We start from the raw sequence: 22327 nt of genomic DNA on the forward strand, positions 1-22327 counted from the left end.
TAAAATCTTCAGACTATAAAATGTAAATCTGTAAATTATGCGAGGTCCTTTCTTCCAGATACTGTTTACTTATGGAATTCATTACCAGCTGAACATAGAGAACCACCGTGCCTATCGAGATTCAAAAATGTTCTTTTAAATGATTCTAATATCTACAGTCATTCTGACTTAAATTTCGGTAGCAGATTTTGTCAAATCATACATTCTCGTCTCCGACTTAAATGTAGTGACCTTAATGCGCACAAATATGAAAGATTTATATCTCCAACATCATCTTGCTCTTGTGGCCACAACTATGAAGACTCTGCTCATTATTTCTTCTCATGTACTTTTTACAACGACATACGTCAAATTATGTATTTTAATATTAAAGGATTTGACCTAAAATCAATTTTGTTTGGAAACCAAAGCTGTTCCTCGATAGTAAACAAAGAACTTTTAATTTCAGTGCCCTCTTTTATAAATTTAACAGGCAGATTTGATCCAAAATAATTTCTTCATATGACATATACTGTTTAACAATGATTGGCGTTATTTCTCGTTTTTTGCAACATTTATATAATCATTCACATTGTACATTCATTATGACATGTTTACTCTTCCTTCCATTGTATCCCGGAGCGGTATTCATATAAGCTTATGCTTGTTTACCAATCCGGTTCCTTTCTTTGGAAATAAATAAGTTTAAATCATATATATTCAGAAACTAAGCCTTAATCTAGCACCTGCCCTTCGACTTCAAACGACTATACAAAGATTCAAGTCCTGCCAGAAGCGCAAGAGCTCCAGGGCAGGCGAACCAGTCTACCACACGCAGTGTGTAGAAATACAAGTCAGATCCACATGGTGTAGGAGTGGCGATTACTATTTTTTTTTAGTAGAATGTTATTCAGGTTAATTAGAGACGGTATGGGTTTGGCTTACGTGGTTCTGTCCGTTTGTGTGTCCTGGGCTTGTTTGTATTGATAATCATGACTTGCTTATGTTGTTTCTTTGATCAACCATACATGTTTTGATTGTATAATCATGACTTGCTTATGTTGTTTCTTTGATCAACCATACATGTTTTGATTGTATAATCATGACTTGCTTATGTGCTTATGTTCTTCTTTGATCAACCATACATGTTTTGATTGTATAATCATGACTTGCTTATGTCTTTCTTTGATCAACCATACATGTTTTGATTGTATAATCTTATGACTTCAACCATACATGTTTTATTGTCATGACTTTCTTTGATCAACCATACATCAATCATGACGTTTTGATTGTATAATCATGACTTGCTTATGTACTTTCTTTGATCAACCATACATGTTTTGATTGTATAATCATGACTTGCTTATGTTCTTTCTTTGATCAACCATACATGTTTTGATTGTATAATTCAACCATACATGGTTTGATTGTATAATCATGACTTTTGATCAACCATACATGTTTGATTGTATTATCATGACTTGCTTATGTACTTTCTTTGATCAACCAACAAGTTTTGATTGTATAATCATGACTTGCTTACGTTCTTCTTTGATCAACCATACATGTTTGATTGTATAAACATAAGATGCTCATCTCATCTTATTCTCAACCATACAAGTTTGATTGTATAATTTGCAATGTCGTGATATAAACTTGCCTTCTGCAAGTTCTTTGATCACTTAGTCATTCTGTTTTTGCAATGTCGTATATAAACCTCTGCAAGTTTCACAGTCAGTGCTTCATGCTTGATACCGATACAAGTACCTGGGTAGAAGATGACGCCAGATTTCCCTGTAGTATCTGGAACCAGCACGACAACACTGGACCTCGCTCCAACAACCATCTGGAGGGGTTTCACAATTGACTGAAGAAGAGAATGTCCCGGTCACATCCTAACATTTACCAGTTCGTCAAGGAAATCAAGAAGATTGAGGCAGCAGATAAACGGTCTAGACGACAGACAGGTCTTTGTGGTGCTGTGAAACCTCGTGCACGTATTGACGGTAAAGGGGTCGTTGTCGGCACAGGTACTACAGGAAGGTACCCCAGGTTTTTTATCTTATATTTTATACATTTTATGCACATATTGTCTAGTGTGTCTCATTGGCCATCTGGCCTGGTGTTTGTATTTTTCTATGTCTTTTTACCGTTGCCATTTTTTGACATGTACATTCACGTGACACATAAATAAACTATTTTGTTTGTTTGTTTGTCTGTCTGTCTGTATTCTAACGCAATCGAATATGGAGCTCATACGACAGTATGAGAGTTCCGATCAAGAAGATGATGACGATTTCCCATGTTCATTTACGACAGCTGTTGGTGGGAACGATTTGGAAACGGCCCTTTCAGGACACCCAAAACTTAAAAAGTTTCGCTCCTGAGAGAACAGCGCTGGATATGTACGAAGTATGTCGTTCCCCCACACACACACCACACACACACACATTGTAGACAGCTTTCAATTTTCTGTATAACGGACTACAGGGGACGTCATGCTCAAGAAAAATCGATTGTCTGATATTTTATAACTGACAGCGGAAGGAAGGTATATAGTTCTTCCTGACGAACACGCACTGCCATGTTGAATATTTCCGCGGTTTGACAGGCAGGAATAATGTTTAGTACGCGTTCGAGAAACCGGTTTAGCGCTCATCGCGATGCAGAATGGGATCGTCCTAGGGTACGATTCTGTACATTTACTTTGGCTAGGGTACATTTCTGTAGTACCTGTGCCGACAACGACCCCTTCAGCCGTATTGACAGGGGCAGAGATGCCCGAATTGAGAGACAAAAGCTACACCTGGCAACAGGACGAAAAACTGTGATGCAGTTTCTAGATGCAGTTGGACACTTGGTGAAATTACATTAAATTGTTCTGTGACTGATGATTATGGTGATGGTGGTGTTGGTGATTAACTTATGTGACTGATCATTGTGATGATATTGGTATTTTAACTACTTGCCTCTGTATTTTAACTTGTGAAATTTTAACTTTAGTGAAATTACAGTAATCGTTCTGTGACTGATGATTATGATGATGGTGGTGTTGGTGACTAACTTATGTGACTGATCATTGTGATGATATTGGTATTTTAACTTGTCGAATATATGACCTATTAAAGTATAAACCATCATTGCAAGAGTTTATTTTCATTAATGGAAGAATACCTCAGTAGCGGAAGAGTCTACTTTTCTAAAGGTACAACAGCATTTATGTGATGTGCAGTCAACCCTAAATTTGTTTTGATAAGGGTGTAGGCGAAATGAGGTCAGGCCACAATTTGCTGCCGATTGCAGGGTGAGGTAACTCAATACGCCACTTCCTGTTATAGAGTTAGGACGGAAAATATACAAATAACTTTATAGTTGTCACAGGATTACTCTTGACAAGGAAGTTTTGATTCGTGCAAAATGCAATTTGGCGGTAGAAGTCATACTAGTTTCGAAATGTTCCAGTCCTTACTGCAAAGATGAATACGATTCACATTCCAGTGAAATAAATGACTTTATCAAGAGCGATGAAGAATTTATTTACGTTATTTGCATATGTAACCAGCCGATGTGGGCGTGGTGTTTCTGCTTCTCTGATGTTTTCACGCCATTAGATGACTGCCGCGATGTCAGAGTATCGTGCCACTCACAAAGACATGCCGATCGGTTTTTCCGTTTCTGCTGATTCCTCCCCAGACCATGATAGATCCTCCCCCCATAACGGTCGTGTTCGCTAATGTTAGCATCGTTAAACCTTTACCCTTTCTCTTCTCCACACCTGTTGACTTCTGTCAGTAAAGTTCAAACAATATCGCGACTCATCAGTAAAGAGAACTGGTACCCAGTCGTTATGTGTCCAAGTGACATGATCATGAGCCCAAATCAAACGTTCCCGCCTGTGACGTACGGTCAGTGGGATGCGAACACGTGCCCTCCTGGAGGCCAGCTGCATGAAGACGTTTCCGTATTGTCTGGGTGGATACGTTAACGCCCGAGGCGTTAAGGAGGTCATTTCAGAGTCTGGTGACTGTCCAGAAAGGATGATGTCGTACCTGAACGTTGATTAAGTGGTCTTGTCATTGTGTGGTCGACGTTTGACGACCACAGGTACCGCCTCCGTGGTGTAGTGGTTTGAGCGTCCGCCCAGAGAGCGGAAGGTCGCGGGTTCGATCCCCGACCGCGTCATACCAAAAGATGTTAAAATATGGTACTTGTTGGTGCCTGCCTGGCGCTCGGCATTAATGGGTACAACTAGGACTGGTCGGCTCGGAGTCAGTATAATGTGTCTGAGTGGGGTATTCATGCTTCACTGCGATATCGTATCTCAGTGGGCTAGCACTATAAAAACAGCGTCAGTCTGGGCTAGTACAAGCAGCCGCACATACACATACACACGCATGCACGTCGTCATATGACCGAAATATTCTCAAGCACGACGTAAAGCCAAATTTCACCTCACCTCACCTTGACGACCACCGCCATGACTGTGCTGTCGTACCAAAGGTTTGATGCCAGTTCCACACTCTGTTAACAACGCTTTGGCTGACGTTTAGTGCATTCGCAACGTTACGTTGTAAGAAGCCTGATTCAAGCATGCCGATTCATCTCCCCAATTGCTCTGGCATCAAACGACGTCTTTGACGTTGAAGAGGCATCATGAGTGTTAAAAGTAATGGCAAACGTATTGAAATGTCAAAACCTTCATCAACAATCCACACACAAGTCATTGAAATGTGAGCTGACAACGTGACGTTTACATCTAAGCAAGAAAAGGGAGGCTCCATTCTCATCTAATGTCATGAAATGCACGTGCAGTGTTTATGACACTGCCTGCGTGTCCTTTTAACAGTGTCGTTTATCAACGGCAGTAACAAAACCTGCTTGCATATGTTAATTAACTTTCTATGATCCCTATCAAATTGTGAGTAGTATATTTTTACTTTTACTTTTTGTACAGAATGTGTCTGAGTGGGGTATACATGCTTCACTGGGGCATGGTATCTCAGTGGGCTAGCACTATAAAACCAGCTTAAGTCTGGGCTAATACAAGCAGCCGCACATGCACATACACACGCCGCCATATAGCTGGAATATTGCTGAGTATTGTATCGTCCTCCCTTCGTCATCATCTTCCTTCGTGGTATCAGGCACATATGTGACATCTTCTATTGTCTTCACTTCCTGCATTGTGCTATTACTTTTCTTCTCCTCTCCCTCATGTATCGTCCTCCCTTCGTCATCATCTTCCTTTGAGGTATCAGGCACAGATGTGAAATCTTCTGTTGTCTTCACTTCCTGCATTGTGCTATTACTTTTCTTCTCCTATCCCTCATGTATCGTCCTCCCTTCGTCATCAGCTTCCTTCGTGGTATCATGCACAAAAGTGACATCTTCTGTTGTCTTCACTTCCTGCATTGGACCATCACTTTTCTTCTCTCTCTCGTGTATCGCCCTCCCTCCGCCATCATCTTCCTTCGGGGTATCAAGCATAGATGTGACATCTTCTGTTGTCTTCACTTCCTGCATTGGACCATCACTTGCCTTCTTCTCCCCCTCATGTATCGTCCTACCTCCGCCATCATCTTCCTTCGGGGTATCAGGCACAGATGTGACATCTTCTGTTGTCTTCACTTCCTGCATTGGACCATCACTTTTCTTCTCTCCCTCATGTATCGTCCTACCTCCGCCATCATCTTCCTTCGGGGTATCAGGCACAGATGTGACATCTTCTGTTGTCTTCACTTCCTGCACTGTACCATTACTTTTCTTCTCCTCTCCCTCATGTATCGTCCTCCCTCCGCCATCATCTTCCTTCGGGGTATCAGGCACAGATGTGACATCTTCTGTTGTCTTCACTTCCTGCATTGGACCATCACTTTTCTTCTCTCTCTCGTGTATCGTCCTCCCTTCGTCATCATCTTCCTTCGAGGTATCAAGCACAGATGTGACATCTTCTGTTGTCTTCATTTCCTGCATTGTTCCATTACTTTTCTTCTTCTCTCCCTCATGTATCGTCCTACCTCCGCCATCATCTTCCTTCAGGGTATCAGGCACAGATGTGAAATCTTCTGTTGTCTTCACTTCCTGCATTGTGCTATTACTTTTCTTCTCCTCTCCCTCATGTATCCTCCTCCCTTCGTCATCAGCTTCCTTCATGGTATCATGCACAAAAGTGACATCTTCTATTGTCTTCACTTCCTGCACTGTGCCATTACTTTTCTTCTCCTCTCCCTCATGCATCGTCCTCCCTTCGTCATCATCTTCCTTCGTGGTATCAGGCACAGATGTGACATCTTCTATTGTCTTCACTTCCTGCATTGTGCTATTACTTTTCTTCTCCTATCCCTCATGTATCGTCCTCCCTTCGTCATCATCTTCCTTTGAGGTATCAGGCACAGATGTGAAATCTTCTGTTGTCTTCACTTCCTGCATTGTGCCATTACTTTTCTTCTCCTCTCCCTCATGTATCGTCCTCCCTCCGCCATCATCTTCCTTCGGGTATCAGGCACAGATGTGACATCTTCTGTTGTCTTCACTTCCTGCATTGGACCATCACTTTTCTTCTCTCTCTCGTGTATCTTCCTCCTCCGCCATCATCTTCCTTTGGAATTATCAAGCATAGATGTGACATCTTCTGTTGTCTTCACTTCCTGCATTGGACCATCACTTGTCTTCTTCTCCCCCTCATGTATCGTCCTACCTCCGCCATCATCTTCCTTCGGGGTATCAGGCACAGATGTGACATCTTCTGTTGTCTTCACTTCCTGCATTGGACCATCACTTTTCTTCTTCTCTCCCTCATGTATCGTCCTACCTCCGCCATCATCTTCCTTCGGGGTATCAGGCACAGATGTGACATCTTCTGTTGTCTTCACTTCCTGCATTGGACCATCACTTTTCTTCTCTCTCTCGTGTATCGTCCTCCCTTCGTCATCATCTTCCTTCGGGGTATCAAGCACAGATGTGACATCTTCTGTTGTCTTCATTTCCTGCATTGTTCCATTACTTTTCTTCTTCTCTCCCTCATGTATCGTCCTACCTCCGCCATCATCTTCCTTCGGGGTATCAGGCACAGATGTGAAATCTTCTGTTGTCTTCACTTCCTGCATTGTGCTATTACTTTTCTTCTCCTCTCCCTCATGTATCGTCCTCCCTCCGCCATCATCTTCCTTCGGGTATCAGGCACAGATGTGACATCTTCTGTTGTCTTCACTTCCTGCATTGGACCATCACTTTTCTTCTCTCTCTCGTGTATCGCCCTCCCTCCGCCATCATCTTCCTTTGGGGTATCAAGCATAGATGTGACATCTTCTGTTGTCTTCACTTCCTGCATTGGACCATCACTTGTCTTCTTCTCCCCCTCATGTATCGTCCTACCTCATGCATCATCTTCCTTGAGGTATCAGGCACAGATGTGACATCTTCTGTTGTCTTCACTTCCTGCATTGGACCATCACTTTTCTTCTTCTCTCCCTCATGTATCGTCCTACCTCCGCCATCGTCTTCCTTCGGGGTATCAGGCACAGATGTGACATCTTCTGTTGTCTTCACTTCCTGCATTGGACCATCACTTTTCTTCTCTCTCTCGTGTATCGTCCTCCCTTCGTCATCATCTTCCTTCGGGGTATCAAGCACAGATGTGACATCTTCTGTTGTCTTCATTTCCTGCATTGTTCCATTACTTTTCTTCTTCTCTCCCTCATGTATCGTCCTACCTCCGCCATCATCTTCCTTCGGGGTATCAGGCACAGATGTGAAATCTTCTGTTGTCTTCACTTCCTGCATTGTGCTATTACTTTTCTTCTCCTCTCCCTCATGTATCGTCCTCCCTTCGTCATCAGCTTCCTTCGTGGTATCATGCACAAAAGTGACATCTTCTATTGTCTTCACTTCCTACACTGTGCCATCACTTTTCTTCTCCTCTCCCTCATGCATCGTCCTCCCTTCGTCATCATCTTCCTTCGTGGTATCAGGCACAGATGTGACATCTTCTATTGTCTTCACTTCCTGCATTGTGCTATTACTTTTCTTCTCCTATCCCTCATGTATCGTCCTCCCTTCGTCATCATCTTCCTTTGAGGTATCAGGCACAGATGTGAAATCTTCTGTTGTCTTCACTTCCTGCATTGTGCCAATACTTTTCTTCTCCTCTCCCTCATGTATCGTCCTCCCTCCGCCATCATCTTCCTCCGGTGTATCAGGCACAGATGTGACATCTTCTGTTGTCTTCACTTCCTGCATTGGACCATCACTTTTCTTCTCTCTCTCGTGTATCGCCCTCCCTCCGCCATCATCTTCCTTCGGGGTATCAAGCATAGATGTGACATCTTCTGTTGTCTTCACTTCCTGCATTGGACCATCACTTGTCTTCTTCTCCCCCTCATGTATCGTCCTACCTCCGCCATCATCTTCCTTAGCCGAGGAATTATCAGGCACAGATGTGACATCTTCTGTTGTCTTCACTTCCTGCATTGGACCATCACTTTTCTTCTTCTCTCCCTCATGTATCGTCTACCTCCATGCATCATCTTCCTTGAGGGTATCAGGCACAGATGTGACATCTTCTGTTGTCTTCACTTCCTGCACTGTACCATTACTTTTTCTTCTCCTCTCCCTCATGTATCGTCCTCCTCTCATCATCTTCCTTAGGAGTTATCAGGCACAGATGTGACATCTTCTGTTGTCTTCACTTCCTGCATTGGACCATCACTTTTCTTCTCTCTCTCGTGTATCGTCCTCCCTTCGTCATCATCTTCCTTCGGGGTATCAAGCACAGATGTGACATCTTCTGTTGTCTTCATTTCCTGCATTGTTCCATTACTTTTCTTCTTCTCTCCTCATGTATGTCGTCCTACCTCCGCCATCATCTTCCTTCGAGGTATCAGGCACAGATGTGAAATCTTCTGTTGTCTTCACTTCCTGCATTGTGCTATTACTTTTTCTTCTCCTCTCCCTCATGTATCGTCCTCCTTCCGTCATCAGCTTCCTTAGGTGGTATCATGCACAAAAGTGACATCTTCTCTTGTCTTCACTTCCTGCACTGTGCCATTACTTTTCTTCTCCTCTCCCTCATGCATCGTCCTCCTTGGTCATCATCTTCCTTAGGTGGTATCAGGCACCAGATGTGACATCTTCTATTGTCTTCACTTCCTGCATTGTGCTATTACTTTTCTTCTCCTATCCCTCATGTATCGTCCTCCCTCCGCCATCATCTTCCTTTGAGGTATCAGGCACAGATGTGAAATCTTCTGTTGTCTTCACTTCCTGCATTGTGCCATTACTTTTCTTCTCCTCTCCCTCATGTATCGTCCTACCTCCGCCATCATCTTCCTTTGGGGTATGAGGCACAGATGTGACATCTTCTGTTGTCTTCACTTCCTGCATTGGACCATCACTTTTCTTCTCTCTTCGTGTATCGCGCTCCCTCCGCCATCATCTTCCTTCGGGGTATCAGGCACAGATGTGACATCTTCTGTTGTCTTCACTTCCTGCACTGTACCATTACTTTTCTTCTCCTCTCCCTCATGTATCGTCCTCCCTCCGCCATCATCTTCCTTCGGGGTATCAGGCACAGATGTGACATCTTCTGTTGTCTTCACTTCCTGCATTGGACCATCACTTTTCTTCTCTCTCTCGTGTATCGCCCTCCCTCCGCCATCATCTTCCTTCGGGGTATCAAGCATAGATGTGACATCTTCTGTTGTCTTCACTTCCTGCATTGGACCATCACTTGTCTTCTTCTCCCCCTCATGTATCGTCCTACCTCCGCCATCATCTTCCTTCGGTGTATCAGGCACAGATGTGACATCTTCTGTTGTCTTCACTTCCTGCATTGGACCATCACTTTTCTTCTTCTCTCCCTCATGTATCGTCCTACCTCCGCCATCATCTTCCTTCGGGGTATCAGGCACAGATGTGACATCTTCTGTTGTCTTCACTTCCTGCACTGTACCATTACTTTTCTTCTCCTCTCCCTCATGTATCGTCCTCCTCCCTCCATCATCTTCCTTCGGGGTATCAGGCACAGATGTGACATCTTCTGTTGTCTTCACTTCCTGCATTGTTCCATTACTTTTCTTCTTCTCTCCTCTCATATCGTCCTACCTTCGTCATCATCTTCCTTCCGAGATTATCAGGCACAGATGTGAGATCTTCTGTTAATCTTCACTTCCTGCATTGTGCCATTACTTTTCTTCTCCTCTCTCTCATGTATCGTCCTCCCTTCGTCATCATCTTCCTTTGAGGTATCAGGCACAGATGTGAAATCTTCTGTTGTCTTCACTTCCTGCATTGTGCTATTACTTTTCTTCTCCTCTCCCTCATGTATCATCCTCCCTTCGTCATCATCTTCCTTCGTGGTATCAGGCACAGATGTGAGATCTTCTGTTGTCTTCACTTCCTGCATTGTGCCATTACTTTTCTTCTCCTCTCTCTCATGTATCGTCCTCCCTTCGTCATCATCTTCCTTTCGAGGTATCAGGCACAGATGTGAAATCTTCTGTTGTCTTCACTTCCTGCATTGTGCTATTACTTTTTCTCCTCTCCCTCATGTATCATCCTCCCTTCGTCATCATCTTCCTTCGTGGTATCAGGCACAGATGTGACATCTTCTATTGTCTTCACTTCCTGCATTGTGCCATTACTTTTCTTCTCCTCTCTCTCATGCATCGTCCTCCCTTCGTCATCATCTTCCTTTGAGGTATCAGGCAAAGATGTGACATCTTCTATTGTCTTCACTTCCTGCATTGTGCCATTATTTTTCTTCTCCTCTCCCTCATGTATCGTCCTCCCTTCGTCATCATCTTCCTTTGAGGTATCAGGCAAAGATGTGACATCTTCTGTTGTCTTCACTTCCTGCATTGTGCCATTACTTTTCTTCTCCTCCCTCATGTATCGTCCTCCCTTCGTCATCATCTTCCTTTGAGGTATCAGGCACAGATGTGACATCTTCTGTTGTCTTCATATCCTGCATTGTGCCATGACTTTTCTTCTCCTCTCCCTCATGTATCGCCCTCCCTTTGTCATCCTCTTCGTTCGTGGTATCAGGCACAGATGTGACATCTTCTGTTGTCTTCACTTCCTGCATTGTGCCATTACTTTTCTTCTCCTCTCTGTCATGTATCATCCTCCCTTCGTCATCATCTTCCTTTGAGGTATCAGGCACAGATGTGACATCTTCTGTTGTCTTCGCTTCCTGCATTGTGCCATTACTTTTCTTCTCCTCTCTCTCGTCCATCGTCCTCCCTTCGTCATCATCTTCCTTCGAGGTATCAGGCACAGATGTGAAATCTTCTGTTGTCTTCACTTCCTGCATTATGCCATTACTTTTCTTCTCCTCTCTCTCATCCATCGTCCTCCCTTCGTCATCATCTTCCTTCGAGGTATCAGGCACAGACGTGACATCTTCTGTTGTCTTCACTTCCTGTATCTTCCCCAGTTCCTTTCCATCATTCTTCTCCACCTTCTGTTGTTCCACCGAGGTTCCCTCACCCACGTCTGTGTTGTATAGGCCGCCTACATCCTGTTCCTCAGTGCCGCCATCCTCTCCTTTAACCGGGACAAGCTCAAACTTGTCTTCCTCTCCTACGCTGTTCCTTGCTCTCTGATCCTTTTCCATCATGCCCTTGTCACAACCAAATGCGGTATGAGCATCTTTGTTCTCACTCTCACAATCTTGAGAGGAAGTGACTTCTTCCATTTCATCATCCCAATTCTCCTTCACATCCTGTCCACCAAGTAGTCTGCTTTCATCTGTTCTTCCTATTTTCATACTTACTACTCTTTCTTCATCTTTAGATGTCAGTTCAACATCCTTAATTTTCCCTTCTTCTCCACCTACCATAGCTTTATTCATAGTCCAGCCTTCTTCCATCAGAATTGTCTTCCCATCCTGTTTCCTAAACCATATCCGATACCCCAGAAACGTTCTTCATATTCACTCATGGCTAAGAGCTTTGGGTACGTGGCAAACAGTTTCTCCTTCAAGTCGGAATTCTGAGAGAACTGAAAAAATACAAGCAACGTATCAGCTTCATCCTGTACAATAAGGAAAATAGTTTTATGGATGTCAACTTCTTTATTATGAAGAAAACGATGTATATCCTCAAGGCGGCCGTCCATACAGGAAGCTGCGCAAGCAGCGCTGTGCTAAGCAGCGCGTCAGGGCGCGTTTATTCTGTGCCTCTTTTCGAGCAGCGCGTTACCGCGTCTATCCATACAAAAATTGAACTGAAATTAAAATTTTGTTGACTTTGTCATATTACATTTCTTTTGTTAGTGTGTTTCAGAAGAAGGACATGAATCGAACAAAGAAAACTGTGATGCTCATGTATGTTTACTGGCGGTGGAAACAACGACATAGAACACATTCAACATGGGTGCACAGTATCCTGCAAAATAGAAGAGAATATGGAGAATACTACCGTCTTGTCAAAGAGTTGGAATTGGATGCCGGACGTTTCTTTCACTTCAGGATGTCTAAAGAACAGTTTGAAGAATTACTGGCTCTCATTGGACCTAGCATTTCTAGAAAGCCAACCAGCTTACAAACAATGATTCCTGCCAAAGAAAGACTTGCAGTAACATTCCTTTATTCCAAACTGGTAATTCTTGACAAGAAAAGAGACATGCCAACCTTAACAATACAGAAGAAATAATCAGGAACTATCTGGTTCGTTTATCACAAAAATATCTTTTGCATTTACCGATGCGGTAAGTAAAATAAAAGGTAAATTTTCTTTCACAGAACCAATAAACATTAAGAACCGAAAAACATGTTTTGAAACCGTTCAACACATTGTCACAGAATCAGAGATTTTGGTACCTCTGAGATGAATCAGTAAAATCTCAATCTTGATTCATGGAATTCATGCGAAGTGGAGCATAGGTTTGATTTTGAAATCCAATCTGCGTAGTCTGGACGTTCAGTTGCATATCAGGGAAACACTCGGCCTTGTAAAAAAGCTTATGAATTAAAAACTTAACTTCTGCCTTTTTTCGTGGAGGCAATCTCTTGAGGGCAGGGACTTGTGATCTTAGGAACAGTTCGTCTTCATCTGGATCCTGTTTCTCGTTAGACACAGCATCCTCATTTTGGAGATTCTGTAGTAACATCAGTGTTGGTGTCTGTTGCATCCAATGATCGGTCACCTTGTTGTTGATCATCAGCAAATGGAGACTTGATGCCCCCGAAAAATTCAAAGTTTTCTTTCCCGGACACATGTTTGTAAGATCCTCGTCTGGATTGGTACATGGAGCTATCTTCCTTCTGTGTCACCCCATCATCACTGGCCCTGTCACATTCGCGTCTGGTTTTGAGATTCCTTTCTTTGGTATTTCCACTGTCCAAATTCAATTGTTCCCTTCTCCTCTTTTTCATCTTCTCCTCCTCCTCCATTTCCTCCCATCTCTTGTCGTCTTTCCACTTCTCCCATTCCTCCCAGTGCGTGTCCTCCTTCTCCATCAGTCTATCTCTCACTCGGGTAATTATATAGCCAAGCTGGTTTTTTCCCCGCCATGTCTCTTTATCCCAGGCTAACGGGTCTTTTTGGCTTCGCCCTATTCCCCACAATCGGTCTGATGGACTCGCCATCACCAAGAGCTTGGGGTACGTGGCGAACAGGGGTTCCTGCAAATGTGGATTCTGAGTGAACTGAAACAAGAGTGAGTGAGTTCAGTATTATGCCGGTTTTAGCAATATTCAAGCAATAACATACGGGGAACACCAGAAATGGGCTACTGAAACAAGAACAAGATAATTAAGGACTGCATGGGTATTTCGTGTACAAAAAAAGTCGCAAAAACGGTGCTTAAAGTATTTCTAAGTGTATTCTATACTATGCACTGGACAATGTATAAATGTTGTTTAAAACTGAATTCAGTTGTAATAGCTATAAAAACAACCTTGGTTTGTACTGAATCAAAAAAGAAACTTCGCATTCTTTCTTCAGGGCACTTTAAAAGAACAAGAGATGGTAAGATGGTTAAATTGTTATTATTTCATTGCTGAGATCTGTGTGATGTACTCGATACACTGACAGTGCCATAATCAGTTCCATTAGGCTACACCGCCGTTCCAAAACATGGGTATACAGAATGTCAAGTCACAAGAATAAAAATGTGAAATTTCACAGTTCAATATCGTGTATGGCGGCCCCGTGCAGTCACCACTGCCAAACACCGTCTCCTCATCGACTGCCTGATGCTTGTGAACATGTGGTTGGGGATTCTGCGCCATTGCTCTTGCAAGGCAGCGCATAGTTCCTGCAAATTCTGAGGTTGGTTCCTAAGACCACGAAGCCTTCTCACAAGTGCATCCCAAACGTGCTCTATTGGATTAAGGTCAGGGGACCTCGATGGCCAGTCCATGACGTTGATTCCAGCGTTTTGAAGGAAATTTCGTGTCAACATCGCGGTATCGCGGCCGAAAGCATTATCATGCTGGAACTGTAGACCTTGGCCATGTGCCGCCATGAAAGGAACGAGTTCAGGGGTGAGCACCTGGTCGCGGTAAGCATCAGCTGTGAGGTTTCCACGGATGACCAGAAGTCGGAACGGTTGTTCCCACAGAAAGCACCCCACACCATGCAACTTCCGCCCCCGAATTTGTCGACTTCCTGTACACAACATTGGGCATACCGTTCACGACGTCGTCTCCAGACTCTATGCCTGCCGTCCACGAATCTGAGGGTAAATTCATCGCTAAAGACGACTCGATTGCAGTCTCTCTGGGTCCATCGGAGGTGACGTTGGTCCCACAGCAGACGTTGACGTTGATGAAACGGCGTCAATATTGGCCTCCGATATGGACGTCGAGAATGGATATTGGCAGCCTGCAATCGATTTCGAATGGTCTGTGAGGACAGTCGACCTCTAAACATCTCAGCCCTGGTTCGTGTAGCCGGCAGAAATCTGTCACGGAGGTGACGTAGGACGATTTAACGGTCTTCTGCTCGTGACGTCACACGTGGACTACCCGACCTTGGGCGATCAGAAGTGGTGCTAGTTTGTTGAAGACGACCTCGCAGGTCATACCCAGTACGACGGCTGCATCACATTGCTCTTGCGATGTCAATAACTGATCTTCCCGCTTGCAACATGCCAACGGCACGTTAACGTTGCACATTTGACAATCGTGGCATTTCAAGTACCGTTAGAACTGTGGTTTAAAAGTGTTTTTTCAATTCTGGAGGCCAATGCAAACACGTGCATATAAAGACAACTTCGATACGAAGATCACGTGATCGACTGCACGTGCAAAACCTGATTTGGCACTAACGTCATTTGCACGACGAATGGATGGGTTTGAGTGGGTTTTGCTAACGTTTTTCTAGAGTCGAAAGATAGGGATCCCATTTCGGATACATAGATGTATCATCAGAGAAAAATTATTCATTATTTTTCAAATTACATTTTGTGAAGTTTCTTTTTTGACTCAGTAATTAATGATTAGTTTCTCTCATCTTCTCACTATACGCGCCTATCCATTATCATGTTCCAGCTACATTGACGACAGGTACATATTGTGTGGATCAGACACTCCAGTGATTTGTATCATCAACAACGATCTACGTGGTCGGGAACGGTGACCCGACGACATCAATCTTATAACAGAGACTGTGGTCATCCAATCCAGTAAGTCACGTCTTGCAACAATTTCAACTCCAAGGCTGCTAGGAACCAAATCTAACCCTGAATCCCTTGGGTTGCCAGTTGTGGTGAGTGAACAAAGACTACAAACATGTAAGATGTTTAATACTTTCCAGCTATTATACGTAACTGTCGTAATGTCATTACTTAAACCATCTTGACGCCATTATCTAAACTTATTTATGCCATTTTCCAAACCTTATTGGATGTTTAGTCAACATAAACTGTAAAAGCCATTATCTATACCTTGAATGTTTAGACAACTTGCCGTGATGCCATTAACGAAACGTTTTTAATGCCATTATCCAGACCTCATTAGTCGTTTAGACAAGCCGCCCTAATGCATTTATCTAAGCATTGCACCTTAGAAAACGTGCCGTGATATCATTATCTAACCATTGGATGCCTTTTGAATGTTTCGACAAGTTTCACTGATGCCGTGATTGTGAAAACTCCTATGCTGTTTAAGCAAGAGAAGACGTAATAAGAAATGGTGACGACAAACCATGGGTCATAATCGAATGTTGTGGCATGGCGTATAAAGAGTGTCTCATGCAGTGTTAGTTGACACCTTCAGAAGACACTTGTATGAACATGTAACAAATCAAACCTTAGCCTCCGTTGCCCGCTCAACCACATCTATGAAGTGTTTCTTCCATACTTCGAATTTGAATTCTGGGATCTGCCGCCCGTAACGCTTCTGTTCCACCGGGTTAGACGTCCCCATGATCTTCCGTTCCATTTCTTTGTTCTTAAATATAACTGCAAGGATAAGCCAACACTTGTATGAAGTGGATAGTGAATACAAACACGAAGAGACAAACATATTATATAGAGTATAGACATACATTATGTTCCAAACTGCATGCATAAATCATCACTTGTATGAAGCAGATAGTGAATACAAATATCAAGAGTTTTTGTTTTTGTTTGTTGTTAAAAAACGCACTCAGCAACATTCCAGTAATTGGGATACGTTGACATGAATCAACCAAGTTAAACTAACATCTAGTCCGTGAAATGAACATATTGTGCAGAAAAAAACCTGTTCATAACATATAATGAAACAGAGCCCAGAGACTTTCTTCATTTTCAGAAATTGAAAGTCTGGACTTGCCACAAATTCTAGACTTGCATGGGATTTCTTGGATATATTTGTTTCAAGGTCTGTATGACAGACTTCAACCAAGTTAGCGAGCCTGTCCACCCGATCCCGTTAATCGCCTCTCACGACAAGCAAGGGTTACTGAAGATCAATATTCTAACCTGGATCTTTACGCGTCAAACATGGAGAAACAAACACTTAGACTGACATTATGTTCCTAAATATTACTGCAAAGACAACTGAACACTTGTTTGGGTGTGGAAAATGAATACACCAAAAAACATGGATTGGCGCATACTGAAAGATAAAGGGGAGAGGCGCTCACCCTACCCCAACACCGACTCCAAAAAATAATTACTATAAGTAGAACATGATTAGCTCAAGTTCTTTCTAAGACAAATTAATTCCTTAAATCCTTAATCAAGAAAGTACATATGTAGAATTCAGAAGAACAAAACATCGTATTTACCGGTCTTCTGATACATCATGAACTGCTCAGCACAGTTGAATTGCCTATCGTGCATGACGAATTTGGCTGGATGGTGCTGGCTGAATGGCGACTGATTGCCGAAAAAAAGGACAAATTTATCCTGGTTAAGCATTTCTGTGTAGAACCCTTTAGTGTTTTTCGGCCCCGTGTTTCTCCATCCGTGTTTGTTCAGGTCGCGTTGTGTTTGCTCATCTGTCATATTTCGCTTGGGACGAGACGTTAGTTCTGTTTCATCCCAAAGTGGCATCTCGTCGGTTATTTTCTGCCAGTCCGACATCCTGTCTGATTCTTTGTACTCTTCACCCGTCACGTGATGTTCCTCCAAGCCTTTGTGCCTCCTCTCACCTTCCCCACCATAACTCTCCTCCCTGTTGCTACTTTGAGCTTTATGTCCTTCTGCCTTTTGGAGCCTCCTTTTCCCGCCTTTTCTTTCACTACCACGAATTGTATGCCCTTCCATCCCTAGGCTCATCTCTTTCCCGCCCTGTCTATTGTTTCCCTCGGAGCTGTGTTCTTCTGTCCCTTGTGTTTTTGCATCCCCACCCTGCACCTTGTAATCCAGACTCGATTGACCTGTCATTTGGCTCTCCCATCTCCCATTCTGATTCATTCTGTCCCACCTTGCCTGTCCTTCTACATGGCTGTTCCCTCCACCACCCTGCCATCTCTCTTCCCAACCCGCCTGTCCCTCTACCCAATGGCTGTTCCCTTCTTCGCCCTCCCTTCTCCCATCGCGTCCCGCCTGTCTCTCTACGCCATGACTGCTTCCTCCACCACCCTGCCTTCCCCCATCCCGTCCCGCCTGTCCCTCTACCCCATGTCTGTTCCCTCCAGCATCCTTCTTTCCCCTATCCTGTCCCTCAACCCGATGGCTGTTTTCTATACCACCCTGCCTTCCCCCATCCCGTCCCGCCTGTCCCTCTACCGCTTGGCTGTTCCCTCCACCACCCTCCCTTCTCCCATCCCGTCCTTCTACCTCATGGCGGTTCCCTCCACCACCCGGCCATCTCTCATGCTGCCACGTCTGTCCCTCTACCGCTTGGCTGTTCCCTCCACCACCCTCCCTTCTCCCATCCCGTCCTTCTACCTCATGGCGGTTCCCTCCACCACCCGGCCATCTCTCATGCTGCCACGTCTGTCCCTCTACCGCTTGGTTGTTCCCTCCACCACCCTCCCTTCTCCCATCCCGTCCTTCTACCTTATGGCTGTTCCTTCCACCACCCTGCCATCTCTCATCCTGCCACGTCTGTCCCTCTACCGCTTGGCTGTTCCCTCCACCACCCTCCCTTCTCCCATCCCGTCCTTCTACCTTATGGCTGTTCCTTCCACCACCCTGCCATCTCTCATGCTGCCGCGTCTGTCCCTCTACCGCTTGGCTGTTCCCTCCACCACTCTCCCTTCCCCCATCCCGTCCCTCTACCCAATGGCTCTTTCCTCTACCAAACCGCCTTCTCCCATTTCCTCCATCACCCATCTTTTTCTCACCCCGACCCGCCTGTCCCTCTACCCCATGGCTGTTCGATCCAGCACCCTGCCTTCTCTCATCCCCATCTACCTGTCCCTCTACCCAATGGCTGTTCCCTTCGCACCGCTGTCTTCTTTCATCCCGACCCGCCTGTACCTCCACCCTTTTATCTTGCATCTGGTCATTCTCCTGTAGCCTGTTCTCCATCTTCATGAGCTTGTCCCTGATTTTAGTAAGAACATCGCCATATACGTTACAGTCACCGAAGCCCTTCCCGGACAAAGCTTTGGGATTTGCAGCCGATAGCCCAATACTCCAGAACCTGTCTTTAGTAGTGGCATATGCCAGTGTCCTCGGGAATGTGGCAAATAATTGTTCCTTTAGGGCTGGATTCTGTGTGAACTGACAACAGAAGGTGCATTTTACACATACAGTAGAAGCTGTATAATCCGACATAGTCTGTCGTACAGACCCTGAAGCAAATATATCCAAGAAAGCCCACTCAAGTCTAGAAAATGTGGCAAGTCTAGATTTCCTCAGCTTCAGGGTCTGTACCAATCTGCTGAATTCACAAGCCAGAATATGGCTCGTAATTATCAGTTGATCTCTAGCTCAGTAAGCTGTCACTAGTGTTTAATATTAACTCATGGGGAGCCTCCCCCACCACTCCCCAAGACCCCACGCTGAGCCAAGACCTCCTGCTTCTGCCTGTCCTCTCACTCCAGACAAACAACGTGTGTGATTACACTAGAGACCTGATGATTTATAAAATCTGAGTATTTTCTCTCTCTCTCTCTCTCTCTCTCTCTCTCTCTCTCTGTGTCACAAACGACAGTGGAGGATGGGGACACTTCAGCACACACCTTTTCTTCAAGGGCGAGTTCAGCCCATTTAATCCTTTCCCTAATCCATTTGCGATTATCGACGTTGCGGACATTCTTTCCACAGCGTTCTATTATCTTCAGGTCACGTGTTTCCATGATGCCAATAGCTTGTTCCTTATCTTTGAAGAAGTCTGAAAATAGAAGCGTCATCTAAGATGGAACTCATAACTGTTCTTTTAGAAAACAGTAACATTATTTTAGTAAAAGATGCGATTTTAAATTGCATGATGTACATACTGACATCTATAACACAGCTCCTGGAAAACAATGGCAAAATCGACATTCTATCCAAACAACACACATGGCATCCGTTTGGATCAGGAGGGAGGGAAATGAGTACCTTTTTGGATTTGTTTCAGTAACATTCCAGCTGTATCACGACAGTCAATAAATAAATTGTTGGGTCCAGAACATTAAGTGATTAACATCATGAGAATCGATCAGCTGGGACACGATGACATGTTTCAACTCAGTCAGCAAGTCTGACCACCCGATCCCGTTAGTCGCCTCTGATGACGTAGGTATCGAAGTTTATTGCAATAACTCTGTATTTCTTCAAAGGTTGTTATCATTATTGCGGATCGGAAGTATGTTTGCTGATCATAATTGCTTAAAGGACCAGGGCCTAGATTTTCGAAGCTCTCTTAGCGCTAAGATAGTCGTAAGTTAATGTTAATGTATGGCATCCGACTATCTTAGCACTAAGAGAGCTTCGAACATCTAGGCCCTGTTTACTTGTCACAAGTCTGACAATATATATGTGTGTGTATATATAGACCTGACGTTGCAAATCGTTTTCGTTATAGAAAATACATTCATGTTCATGTTGCAACACCTTACTGGGTAGTTACTAACGAATTTCACTTTCATTTCAAGATAAACCATAGTTTGTTTATAAAAAAAATAGACTACTATTTGTTCATACCGCGATATATGCGTCGCATATAACTGATGGTGCTTTTGACTGTGATAAGCAGTTTTAATCACTCTAAAGTGTAATTGGTAAACATTATCTACGGTATATGTAATTCATCGAGGTGACATTCACTAATGAAAAAGTAATCCATAGCATACCATGTTGAAAATAACAAGAGATTTTGTCGGTTTGCGGGGGTGCATTTCAATCAGGTATTTTATCCGTCCTTCGTTAAATTTGAAATTTTAGACACTGGAATGTGCACACACAACTCAAAACAGACAGTTTGGTTCATGTACATACATGTTGTTACATCTGACTTAACACACATTTGGATACTCATTCAGCGTTCGAACGTACCTGCCTTCCGATACATCAAATACTGTAGAACACTGTAGAATGTTTTTCCCTGGATGTCGAATGGAGCTTCATGTCGTGGGCTGAATGGCGAGTCGACTGGGAATAACTCAAACTCACCTTCGCCCGCCATGTTGGTGTGCAAATGAAAAGTAGGCTGCTTAAACGATTCTCACTAAAACTGTAAATCCTATTTTCACTTTCACATTTGCTGTTATCTGTCGCCCAGGTTGGAACAGTAACGGAAACAGTTTGCGCTTCTTATCGGTCTGGCGTAGAACGACTGCATTTTAAAACTCGTGTTGAGATCTCCTTGATAAGAATAAAAAACTTGATTTCATATTAAGTTCCAAGAAATCCGATCATGCCCATGTCAAGATTTCGGAGCAATTACGACACTTCCTTGTGTGGGGAAAACCCAAAGGGAGGTAACTCTGTTTTCCTAACTGTTGCGCTTTTCCCGACCGTACAAATGGTTGATTAACACAAATGGGAGGTCGTATCTCTACTGGGGCGCTTTCTTGGGGGTAGGGGTACAAAACTCAGGGAGATTTCTTTTCACTTTGTCTGTTATCTCATTCTTATTATTCCGCGTATATTATCGTATTCTTTGCTTGTTGGGGGCGGTGGGGTAACCTAGTGGGGGTAAAGCGTTCGCTGTTCACGCTGAAAACCCGCGTTCGATTCCCCACATGGGTACTATGTTTTGAAGCCTATTTCTGGTGTCTCCTGCCGTGATATTGCTGGAATATTGGTAAAGGTGGCGTGAAACTAAACTCACTCACTCACGCTTTGGTTGTTGCGAAAACTAACACATATCATCTGAATGTTACTTGTCAAACGTAGCTGAAAATAAATTCCAGAGTCGGAAGTATTGATATAAGCAATAATCCTAGTTTCTGAAATGTCATTTATTTACTTTTTCTCTATGCTTAGGGCCATGGCAATCCTAAGATTTCAAATCTACACATCACAAATAAATGTATTAAATCCCTTTGAATCTATGTACTAAGAATGTTTGGGATAAATTATTATTATTATTATTAGTCTGTCTCACAGTCCCTGAACCACATTAATTTCCCTACTGCCAAGCCCTCTCTGCCGTGCTAAAGCCCTAAATAAAGCAAGTCTAGATTTCCTCAGGTTCAGGATCTCTGGTCCTTCTAGGGCTCCTTTTCAATATAAATAGGCTTGTTTGTTACTATCAAAATTATATATATTCAGAGACTAAGCCTTAGTCTAATTATTTAGCAGACCCTGAATGTAAGAGGCGACTAATAGGTTCGCGAAGGTCGATGCTCATGCTGTTGAACACTGGATTGTCTGGTCCTGACGATTTACAGACCGCCACCATACAGCTGGAATATTGGCGTTAAACAACAACAACAAAAAATTTTTTTAAAAAAATGAATTATTTAGATAAACATAATTGATTACTTTGGACACTTTGAGAAAAGGGTCATCTGCAAATTTCGTAATCTGC

General features: G+C 43.6%; 4 protein-coding genes across 4 annotated transcripts in view; all 4 read right to left on the minus strand.

The window, feature by feature from the left end:
- The window catches only part of LOC124285884 (protein starmaker-like), a 30937-nt gene extending 23782 nt beyond the window's left edge, over positions 1-7155 (minus strand). Inside the window, exons 1-2 of the mRNA XM_046722164.1 lie at positions 6680-7155; positions 6403-6455 (exon numbers count right to left, since the gene is read on the minus strand). Of these exons, the coding sequence (XP_046578120.1) occupies positions 6403-6455; positions 6680-7088 (462 nt within the window). The 5' untranslated portion in view covers positions 7089-7155. The remainder of the gene's footprint in view (positions 1-6402; positions 6456-6679) is intronic.
- A 144-nt stretch (positions 7156-7299) lies between these two features.
- Positions 7300-8499, minus strand: LOC124285823. Its single transcript, XM_046722090.1, has 2 exons — positions 8420-8499; positions 7300-7732 (listed from the first exon to the last, which is right to left on the minus strand). The coding sequence occupies exons 1-2, from the start codon at positions 8449-8451 to the stop codon at positions 7300-7302; spliced, it is 465 nt and encodes a 154-aa protein (XP_046578046.1). The 5' UTR covers positions 8452-8499.
- A 657-nt stretch (positions 8500-9156) lies between these two features.
- LOC124285824 lies at positions 9157-10384 on the minus strand. The gene is made up of 3 exons (XM_046722091.1): positions 10142-10384; positions 9375-10025; positions 9157-9309 (listed from the first exon to the last, which is right to left on the minus strand). Exons 1-3 carry the CDS (start codon positions 10382-10384, stop codon positions 9157-9159), a joined length of 1047 nt encoding a protein of 348 aa, XP_046578047.1.
- Positions 10385-13066: 2682 nt separating this feature from the next.
- Positions 13067-21184, minus strand: LOC124285825. Its single transcript, XM_046722092.1, has 5 exons — positions 20848-21184; positions 19551-19702; positions 17202-19089; positions 16238-16389; positions 13067-13630 (listed from the first exon to the last, which is right to left on the minus strand). Exons 1-5 carry the CDS (start codon positions 20975-20977, stop codon positions 13067-13069), a joined length of 2886 nt encoding a protein of 961 aa, XP_046578048.1. The 5' UTR covers positions 20978-21184.
- Positions 21185-22327: the final 1143 nt, after the last annotated feature.

Source organism: Haliotis rubra, unplaced genomic scaffold (assembly GCF_003918875.1).
Source record: "Haliotis rubra isolate DU_JTF1 unplaced genomic scaffold, ASM391887v1 Scf37, whole genome shotgun sequence".
NCBI lineage: Eukaryota > Metazoa > Mollusca > Gastropoda > Lepetellida > Haliotidae > Haliotis > Haliotis rubra.

Excerpts from the sequence above, each read along its gene's own strand:
- LOC124285823 (XM_046722090.1), bottom strand. The coding sequence starts at position 8,451 with ATGCAGGAAGTGAAGACAACAGAAGATGTCAC. Across the intron at positions 7,733-8,419 it reads AAGACAACAGAAGATGTCAC|ATCTGTGCCTGATACCCCGA; the intron begins ATCTGTGCCTGA and ends AGAAGATTTCAC.
- LOC124285824 (XM_046722091.1), bottom strand. The coding sequence starts at position 10,384 with ATGCAGGAAGTGAAGACAACAGAAGATCTCACATCTGTGCCTGATACC. Across the intron at positions 10,026-10,141 it reads GCACAATGCAGGAAGTGAAG|ACAACAGAAGATGTCACATC; the intron begins ATTAACAGAAGA and ends CAGGAAGTGAAG. Across the intron at positions 9,310-9,374 it reads TACACGAAGAGAGAAGAAAA|GAAGATGATGGCGGAGGTAG; the intron begins GTGATGGTCCAA and ends CATACCCCAAAG.
- LOC124285825 (XM_046722092.1), bottom strand. The coding sequence starts at position 20,977 with ATGGCGGGCGAAGGTGAGTTTGAGTTATTCCCAGTCGACTCGCCATTC. Across the intron at positions 19,090-19,550 it reads AACTCGCCCTTGAAGAAAAG|TTCACACAGAATCCAGCCCT; the intron begins GTGTGTGCTGAA and ends TTCTGTTGTCAG. Across the intron at positions 16,390-17,201 it reads CATGATGTATCAGAAGACCG|TTATATTTAAGAACAAAGAA; the intron begins GTAAATACGATG and ends TTATCCTTGCAG.